At 41.3% G+C, this 10,271-nt stretch overlaps 1 protein-coding gene across 1 annotated transcript in view; it reads right to left on the bottom strand.

The window, feature by feature from the left end:
* RIMKLA (ribosomal modification protein rimK-like family member A) overlaps positions 1 to 10,271 on the bottom strand; it is a 36,706-nt gene that overhangs the window by 6,409 nt on the left and 20,026 nt on the right. The window contains exon 3 of the mRNA XM_006839641.1: positions 7,141 to 7,227. Within this exon, the coding sequence (XP_006839704.1) occupies positions 7,141 to 7,227 (87 nt within the window). The remainder of the gene's footprint in view (positions 1 to 7,140; positions 7,228 to 10,271) is intronic.

Here is a 10,271-nt window from a genome sequence, read left to right as displayed (position 1 = left end):
CAAAGGCAAGCAAATCAGATTAAGCTTGGATTTCTTAACAGAAACCATGCAGGCAAGAAGGCAATGGGGAGACATATATAAAACCCTGAAAGAAAAAAAAAAACTGCCAACCAAGAATCCTCTACCCAGCAAAGCTGCCAATCAAATATGAAGTTGTAATCAAAACATTCCAGGATAAACAGAAGCTAAGGGTTTTTCCAAAGCCAACCCTGCTATGAAAAATACCCTAAAGGAAGTTCTGTGGACTGAGAACCAACAAGAACAGACAACAACTACAGAATGACACACATGGCAGCATCACCCTGAAATCAATTAATAAATGAAGAGTCAAGAACAGAATAAAATGATAAGAATAGAGAATCTGGGAGGTCAGTCTATGATCAAAACAATTAGAATGTGAAAAAAGGTTAACACAGAGGAACAGAGATCCAGGTGGTGAGAAGGTCAAGTAGATTACAGGATAAAATAGACTGTCTTAAATGGAGGGAAGAGTTAATGGAATGTAAGATAACCACAACAGTGGGGTTGGGGTGGTGGGTTTAGTTCGGGTGTTGGGGAGGGCAATACAAGAGGGGGGAAGAGGTGGAGGAACAGGATGGATGGGGAAACACTGGGACGGGTTTGCGTGGCCTGGGTGGGACGGAGGTGGATGGCGGTGCATGCTAGGCCTTGGAACCGCAGGGCTCTGTGTTGCAGGGATCTGGGCATAGTTTGAAGAGGGGAGTTGGTGCTGAGGTGCTTGGCTGTCTTGTGAATGTTGGTTTCCCTTTCCCACTGTTGTGGGGTGGACACTTCAGAAGGATAGAAGAGAATGCTGGGAAGCATGACTGCAGAAGGCTTGTGGGCCTGTCTTCAGCCTATGGCTGACTGGAATACCTAAAAGGGGTTCTAGAACTTGCCCAGTGAAACAGGCCTCTTGCAAAGCCTTTGCAGAGTCTAGGAGCTTGGATGGAATCCTGAGTCCTGTCCAGAACCTTCTGAGGTGGGACATTCCCACTAGAAAGGACAAGCAGACCATCCTGGAACAGCTAGAGTGACAGAAGATACATCTTCAAAGAAAGATCGTCAGGAAAAACTCAAAACAAAAATGTCAGCATGACTGGCTACTACAAGAATAAGCAAGCTGTTTACCAGGAAGCCATCAGAGCAGGCAATTGAGTTCCTTCAGAACGAACTCCCCTCTAAGATTGAAACTCAAAGGGAACACACGAACAGGCATGTGGGCTTGCTGGCAACCACGTTCGTCTACTGGTAGGTGGAAGAGGGGGAGGGGCAGCAATGAAGAAATAGGCTGAGTTCAACCACAGTCCAGTGACTCCCGTTGACCTGGAGATGAGAGAGAGAAGAGGAAGGGCTGGTTGCTCCAAAGTATGGTGAGACCTGGGGACACTTGAGCCCATGGATGAGGATGTGGCCATGGGGGGCTAGAGCTGTAAGTGAAGTGTCCAGCTGATGTGGGGAGATACATGGGAACACCCAAGCCTACAGACAGTGCTCATTTGACCTAGCCTCAATGGCTTTATAATCAGAACTCAACTAGAGGAAGATTACAAAAATATATATATATATATGTGTGTGTGTGTGTGTGTGTATTTTTTTTGGATAAAGGAAACAAGGGTAGATTGCTACAATTTAATGAACCTGACCTATAGTCATGGAAGTAGTAATTCTAAATACCAACAGAGAGGGAAGGAGTATCCCTATCAAGTACCAATGCTATCCTTTCTGTACACAGGGCAACTTAGATATTGGCTACCTAAAATGAGGGGGCAATAAAGGCACGAAGTGACTGGATTACAAGGTTTCAAGAGGGAGTTTAGTTTAAGAATATGCAGTGGGAAGAAAGAGTCCCCACTGAATCATTTTAATCTTGTCTCGATGGGTCTGGTGAAAAGAGATGGGGATAAGATTCGTATGATTCGATAGTGAATAATTGTTAGAAGTTTTGTAACAAAAACAGGGGAGTGGTTAATCTTACAGTCCAGAAACAGAGGACCCTAGGACCATCAAGGGAGAAGATCACAAGCAAAATGTGGGACCTTATCCAGAGTAACAGCGATGACAGAGATGGGGTCATGGAGAGGAGGAGCGGCTGAGGACTCTGCAGTGGGAAAAGAGGGACTAAGAGCTGGTGTCCAGGAGGCAGACTTGCAGAATGTGCCCTTTGGAGGTGCAAATTATCATATATGCCTGAGTGGTGTTTTTTTTTTTTTTTTTTTAAAAAAAGCTAAAGTGAATAGAGAGAAATACTGTTAACTGATGGTACATGGAGGGGATTATAGTCATCGTAATGAAAGAAGGTATATGATTTGTTGGATATAAAACTTACGCTCTGCCCTGTAAACTTTCACTCAATCCATAATGAAAACCTTAAAAAAAAAATTCCATGCAGAAGGAAACACTCTTAAAATGGTGTTCAAGGAATGTCTATTTGAGATGCATGATCAGAAGGGGGAAGTGTGAAAAAACACTCTAAAATTTAGAAGGCAGCATTCAATATAACTAGAATGGTTATCACAGATTTTAATCAGACTTGGTTTTATCCCAGGTCCCTGCTTCTGTTTTTCAGAATACATGACCTATGATTACACCTTCAGCTAAAATTACTTGTGCTACAACATTCTGAGGTGGCCCGTCCATATTATTGCCACAACCAATTTTAGAATGCAAGATATTGTGGCTAAGGTTGAGTACCTCAGTCAAAAGAAATTCTTCATAAATGGGTCTTACAGAGCATGTTGGATATCAACCAGTCAAATGTACACCCATGCTCTTTCCTCACCTGGTACAAAGTTCTGATAAAAGATGTGCACTTATGCTCTTTCTAAGAAATACCATTTTGGACTTTATTTTGGTGCTTCCCATTTTGTAAATCTTTGAATGTGAATAAAACACTTATTTTACAAAATAATAATAATAATAAAATACTATGGGAACTCAAAGGAGGGAGCCACTAACAGACAGCCTTCCTCATTTTACTCATAAGAAATTTCTTATTTGGATATACTTACTTCTTTCCTAAGGGAATGGTCTATACTTGTATTAATCTCTGGGGAAAACATTCCTTCTTGGTCCCAAATTCTTTATTTTCTGCTTAAATCACCTGTTTTTGTAATTATTTTGCATCTGCTTTTCCCTTTACAGATCTGAGCAAGGAGGGGGTACCTGATAGGTTTGCTCTGCAAATCTGACATGAGCAGATCCTTTCTGAGCATTCCTTTGAGCAAGCATGGAACAAGAGAATAGTTTTCCTGTTTTGTGCTACTACTTTAAAAGGATGGGCACCATAAAATAAAAAGTGATGGGCACCAGGCCCTTGTGGCATAGAAGATTGAAAAATTCACATTGAAAACATGTCATAACCAGGGTTCAGTCATTCCTGCAATGGCTAGAATCTAGACACCTGATAGACCTGGAGGACGGGGACAAATGACTTACATATGTGCAAGTGCCAGCCACAGAGGCTGTGCAGTTAAGTGGGCAATCAGTGTCCAGCAAGTCCAGGATGAGAAATAGGTAAAGTCCTGCGAGTGAGCAAAATGCAGCATTGGTGTTCTAAGCCTCAGTCAATGAGAGGAGGTGCAAGCAACTGGACATCTGGCACCAGGATCTTGACATCTGGCAACAGATGGCCAGGATTTAGTTACAGGCACTAGAGATCCTGTAGGTATTAAGTAGGATTGCAGCAGAAACAGGAGGCAGAGATCAGGACTTGGTTCCTTGGCTTCTGACACCAAGGTTCTAATATGGGGCTTAGTCTGTTGCTAATAACAGAGATATGTTTTTAAAGCAGGACTCCTGGTGTGGCTCTGTGGGTTAATGTGCTGGATTGCAAAGTCAGTTTGAACAGCAAAGTTAGTGGTTCAAGCTCACCAGCCACTCCTTGGAAACCCTATACAGGGTCAGTATAGGTCGGAACCGACCTGACAACACTTAACAACAGCATTTTTAAAGCAAGGGGAATAAAAAAGCAGAGGAGGGCATTAAGAGTTGTTAATTATGTAGCAAGCAATTTGGTGTTGTTTTTTAAATCATTTTAATTATACTTCACACTTAAGACTTGTATTGTTAGGTCCAATAACTAATGTCTTTATGTTAACACTTCCCTTCCTGGCCCTATCACACTGTGTAAGGAAAAGGCTATCAACAGTGTGAAAACAAGAATGGCTTCCCCTGAGTTAAAAATGAAGGAAATAAGGGTCCACGAGATTAGTGTCAGTCGTGCTCCTCTACTGCCTTCTTCAGATTGCTTCCCACCCACCAGTCTAACTTTGAAGAACTTTGTTATTCAAACATCCATTTTTTTTTTCTGCTAAAATAATATGTAAAACTTAGGAATTAAGTATAAGACCTGTACACTGAAAACTACAAAACACCACTGAAAGAAATTAAAGATCTAAGTGGCATAGGATGTTCATGGATTGAGTAACTTTATTCTGTTAAGATGGTAATACTTCCCAATTGATCTACAAATTAAATGCAATATCAAAATTCCAGCTGAAATTTTTTCCCCAGAAATGGGCCAGCTGATCTTAAAATGTAAGCAAGACAATCTTAGAAAAGAAGAATAAAGTTGGAGAACTCACAATGTGTGATTTCAGGACTTAACAACAAAAGCTACCATAATCAACACATTTGTTATACTGACATAAATCAATGGAACAGAACTAGACCCCTCTCTTGTCAATTGGTTTTCTACAAAGGTGTCAAGACCATTCAAGGGGGGAAAAACAGTTTTTTTCAATAAACATTACTGGTGCAAATGGATATCTACATATGAAAGAATAAAATTGGCTGTTACCTCATACCATATACAAAAATGAACTCAAAATGGATGAAAGACATAACTGTAAGAGCTACACCTATAAAATTCTTAACAGGCAATAGAGGGGTACATCTGTATGACTTTAGATTGGGCAACAGTGTCTTAGCTATGGCACCAAAATCACAAGCTACAAGAGAAAGAACAGATAAAATGGACTTCATCAAAATAAAAATATTGAATTTTATATATTACAAAATACTGTGAAGACAACAAAAAGACAACCTTCAGGTTGTATAGGTTTTCCAAGGAGCAGCTGGTTAGCTTGTATTGCTGACCTTGCGGATCAAAGCAATTTTGCAGTCCAGTGCATTAACCCACAGTGCCACACCAGGACTCCTTTAAAACATAGTATGTGTTATTTAATTTATTTTGATTATCTGTCTTCTTCTAGAACATGGGCTTCTTCATGGCAGGAATTTTTGTTTTGTTCCCTTCTGTACTCCTAGAAGCCTAGAATAGTAACTGGCATCACAAAAACTAGCCCACGTCTGTTCAGTTGATTCCAACTCATAGCGACCAAGACTGTAAATCTTTATGGGAGCAGACAGCTTCATCTTTCTCCTGTGGAGTAGATGGTGGGTTTGAACTGCCAGTCTTCCAGTTAGCAAGCAGTCCAGTGCTTATCTTACAATACCACTGGAGTTCTTTAACTAGTATCATAGGTATTCTTGGGTGAGTGACTAGATTTCAGAACTTTAATCTATCCAAATAGTTTAATGAACTCTACCTTGCTACCCAAATTCTTTTCCTTGCTCTTCAATAGGATTCCTCTACTTGAAGTTGCTTTGCTTATACGTGCACTTCTGTGTGTTTTTTCTCTAATTCTCACCAGTTCAAATTCCACACTTATACTTAAGTTTCCTTTCTTTCCAAAGAAGCCTTGCCTGTCTCTTGGCAGAGTTGGCCTCAGGCATGCCTGATACGGTGCTCATCACATGACTAAAAATGCTAATGCCTGCACACCTGAACTCCTTGAAAGTACAGTATGTGTCTGGTTCATTTCTATTTCACAGTCTCTAAAATTATAACCATTACCCCTTCCATGATTGTTTAGAGTACCTCCCCCAACTCAGGATGCCTTGAGTCCTTAAGTATGCCACCTGGGTACCAAAAAGAGGTACATGCTCATATGCTCCTATTGTTGTTGTTAAGCACCATCAAGTCAGTTCCAACTCACAGCGACCCTGTATAAGGTTTCTGAGGAGTGACAGGTGAATTTGAACCACTGACCTTGCAGTCCAGTGCATTATCCTACAGTGCCACACCAGGACTCCATGCTCCTGTAGAGGATTGTATTCTGCTGCATACATACACCCTATGCAACAATTTCTGAGTCACTACTATGTAAAGGGAGTCCTGGTGTGGTGCTGAGGGTTAATGTGTTGGACTGCAAAGTTAGTTTGAACCACAAGGTTGGCAGTTCAAGCACACTAGTTGTACCTTGGAAATCCTATGCAGGGTTGCTATGAATTGGAACTGACTCAACAGTACTTAACAACAACTATGTAATGAGCACTGTATCAGGCCTTACTGAGACAGAGACATATAGACCTGGTTTTAACTCTTGAGCAGCTCAAAGTCTAATAAAGGGAACAGGCATATAAAAACTTAAGTGTAGTATATGCTTAGAAGCTTATATAAAGTGCTATATGGAAACACAGAGGAGAGAACAATTAATATGGTCTGGGAGAGAGAGAGGAAGATCAGGTATTTGCTATTAAACAACAAAAAAGAAATAAATACATCTTAGTTGGTCTTAAAGGATGTGCAGGTGGGCAGAGGAAGATGGAATTCTAAGCAAAGGAAAGAGAGCAAAGGTTCAAAGTGAGGGAAGGACCTGGTCTATTTGGGGAATGAGAAGTATTCTGGAATAGCTGCATTATGGAAGGTTCATTTGGGAACTGTGGGCAGAGAAGACTGCAAAGGAAGGTTAGGGCTGTTTGTGTTGAGCCTTCAGTGCCATGAGGAGGAATAGGGACTTTGCCTAACAGACAACCCAGAATCCTGGGAAGCTTTTGATTTTGAGCAAGGGAGTAACAGAAATAGATCTATGTTTCAGAGAAATGACACCAAGAAAGAGTAGAACGTGCATTTGGAGTGGAGTTAGGGAAACCAGAGTCAAGTCACAAGTTGGCTGCAGTCATCCCTGGAGGAGATAATAAGGGTTAAATGAAAGCAAGGACAGAGGGGACAAAGCTGAGAACTACACCAGAGCTCGTCATGGGTCAGCTCCGTTTCTCCAAGCAACACTGCTGCCTGGCTGATGATGTCTTGCCTGGGCAGAGCTTCAGGAAGCCTAGGGGAGCAGAACTCACCCCGGTGTCCTCGCGTGCTCTTCACCACCACTGGGTAGCCCAGGGGCTCAGCTTCATCAATCATTTTTGAAAAGTCTTCATGCCCACCTGCCAAGAAAAGGTGAAGGTCAGTGATGGTAAGGCTGATGGTCAGGGAGCGGTCAGTCCAGCACTGTTCCCTCTGTGGGAATTCTTGTGAAGTTTCCTGTCTCTCTGACCAAAGCAATTCAAACCCATCTAGCCCAACACTCGTGTATCATGCTCCTGGAATATAAAATGCTGAGGCAGAGAGATAAAAGGAATCTGACATTTATCAAATAGCTTCTATGTGATAAAGTGAATGTTTGCTTTAATACTATCCATCTGGCTTCCCAAGCCACAAACCAGTAAGTCATCACTGGTTCCCCTCCATGCCTTAGTTCAGGTAATCTTTACAGTAATCCAATAGGGAGGTACTTTTCCCCTTTTAAGGGCTATAGTAGTCATAACTCTAAGATGACTCTAAGATTCCTATCCCCAGTGTGTGCACTGATGTCAAGCCGATTCTGATTTATAGTGACCCTGTATGTAGAGTAAGACTGCCCCACAGGATTCCAAGTCTGTAATCTTTATCGAAGTAAACTGCCACATCTTTCTCCTGCATTTGGTTAACAGTCGAGCATTTAACCACTGCACCACTAGGACTTCCCCGGTGTATACGTCCTATATACCCCCTTCCTTTGAATACTGGAAGAACCAGTGACTATGATAGGACAGCATTCCCATGATGAGACAATTAATTGAGTTAATAAAAAAAGATGATCCTGGGTGAGCCTGACCTAATCAGGTGAGCCCTTTAGAAGAGGATAATGCATTAGAAAGACTCTCATGATGGTGTCACTAAAGGAGCAAATTGCCATGTTGTAGAGAGGGCCATGTGATAGAGAATGGGGACAGCCTCTAGGAACTGAAAATGGCCTATCATTTTTTAAAAGCGATATTCCAGAAAAAGAATAACTAGTTTCTAGATGACAGTGTGAGGGTTCTATTATCCATTAAGTGAGTGAAGCCTGATGCTTGTTGAGGCTTTGAGACATTATCTGGGTTGCTCAAATGTCCTTCAAGCCTATTTTCTAGTCTCAAAAATGTGATGGATGAGTTTTATACATATTGTGGTGTGTCAGCTTTCTATTTTTGCTGAAACTAATTGTCACCAATTTGATGGCTTAAAACAACATAAATGAACTATCTTAACAGTTCTGTAGCATTCTGACACAGATCTCACAGGGCTAAAATCAAGGTTCCCAACAGGTTTGCATTCTTGTCTGTAGACTCTGTTTTCTTACCTATTCCAGCTTCTAACGGCTACCCATATTCCTTAGTTTCATATTCTGACCTCCTGTAGTAACATCTCCCTCTGACTCTTTTCCACCTCAGTCTTCCACATTTAAGGGCCCTTGATATTGTACCAGGGTCACACAGACAATGCAAGATAACTGTCCCAAGTCCAAGGTCAACTGATTAGCAACCAAATTATATCTGGAACCTTAATCTCCTCTTGCCATATAGCCCAACATAATTATAGGTTCTAGAGATCAGAATGCAGACTTCTTTGGGGGGCCCATTACTCTGCTTGCCACAGCAAGATATTTCTGGAACAAGACCTGTTTTGCCCACAAAAGTGCTAAAAATATGCACAAAGAGACAACAGAAACAAAAACATGAAGACGTTAGCATAGCTAATATGTGTCCTCATGAAGATATTTCATAAGGAACCTCCAAACTTCCTGACAGCTCCTCAACAATCTTAACTCTTCCTAGAGTCCGTGTTTGTTATTCTTCCCTTAAAGGCCAGGGAAAGAGAGAAACTTCTGATCTAAAGCCATCTGTGCACCTGCTTTGAGCCTTCCCCCCTCCTTAGAGATCCTGTACCATCATGCGTCCCCTCTCTGCTGTAACTTCAATCTTCCAGTTCTTAATGTCATCTGTAGTTAAACATGCTCAGTTCTCTCCCATCTTAAATTCCTGTTCCTTGACTCTATTTCCTTCCTTACTTACAATTTTGTAACCTTATTTGAAACCAAGCTACCTGGAAGTTATATAAACCTACTGTATCCAGTGCCTCATCTCACGTTCACTTCCTAACCATGACAGTTTAGCTTCTATTCCCATCACTCTGTTGTTGTTAAGTACTGTTCTTAACAAGAAGCGTTGGTTCTGACTCATTGCCACCCAGTATAGGGTTTCCGAGGAGTGGTTCAAACCGACCTTGAGGTCCATTGCTTATCCTACAGCACCACGCCAGAACTCCTCTCATCACTGTACTGAAGTTAAAGTCCTCATGGCTCCATTAAACTCCCTGCTGCTACTTCCAGTGTACACAGTGTCTATGTTACTTGCCCTTTCAATAACACACTTTTGCTTATTGAAATGTCCTCTCTGTTGGCTGCTGTGATCTTTCTTCTTTCTCCTCTTTGACTGCTCCTACTTAGTCTCTTTTATATTATAGGGTCTTCTTCCTCTACCTACTCGCTAAATGATTCCATTTTGATTAGTCTTTGCATTCTCCCTGTTCTGAGTAATCACATCCAATTCTATGACTTCACTTTATGAATGCTCCCAAATCCAGTTTCCTAATCTATGCCTCTTCCAGGAGATCCAGATTAATTTTTTATCTGCTATCTGTTGAATATTCACTTGCATATCCTATAGACACTACAGAGAGGACATGTCTCAAACTGGACTCATCTCTTCCCCAAAACTTCCTATCCATTACCCACCAGTCTGCTTCTTCCCTCTCATATTCTAGTCTATGTGAATGTTTGCTTTAATACTATCCATCTAATTTAATTTATACAAATTTATACATTTAATACAAGCCAGAAACCAGTAAGTCACCACTGATTCCGCTCTGTGTTCTTCATATCCAATCAATCATCATGACTATTTCTATCTTCATAATTCTTTAACCTGTTCACTTTTCTTCATTTCACACTGACCATGGTAGTTTAGATGAGCATTGCTCACCTGGGTTATCTGAAAAGCCTCCTCACTGCTTATCCCATCTCTACTTTGCCATTAAGGAGCTATGGTAGCATAGTGGTTATGAGTTGGGCTGCTAACCGCAAGGTCAGCAGTTTGAAACTACCAGCTGCTCTGCAAGAGAAAGATGA

This window comes from Chrysochloris asiatica, unplaced genomic scaffold, assembly GCF_000296735.1.
Source record: "Chrysochloris asiatica unplaced genomic scaffold, ChrAsi1.0 scaffold00026, whole genome shotgun sequence".
Classification (NCBI taxonomy): Eukaryota; Metazoa; Chordata; class Mammalia; order Afrosoricida; family Chrysochloridae; genus Chrysochloris; species Chrysochloris asiatica.
This window is presented reverse-complemented; position numbering and strand designations above follow the sequence as displayed.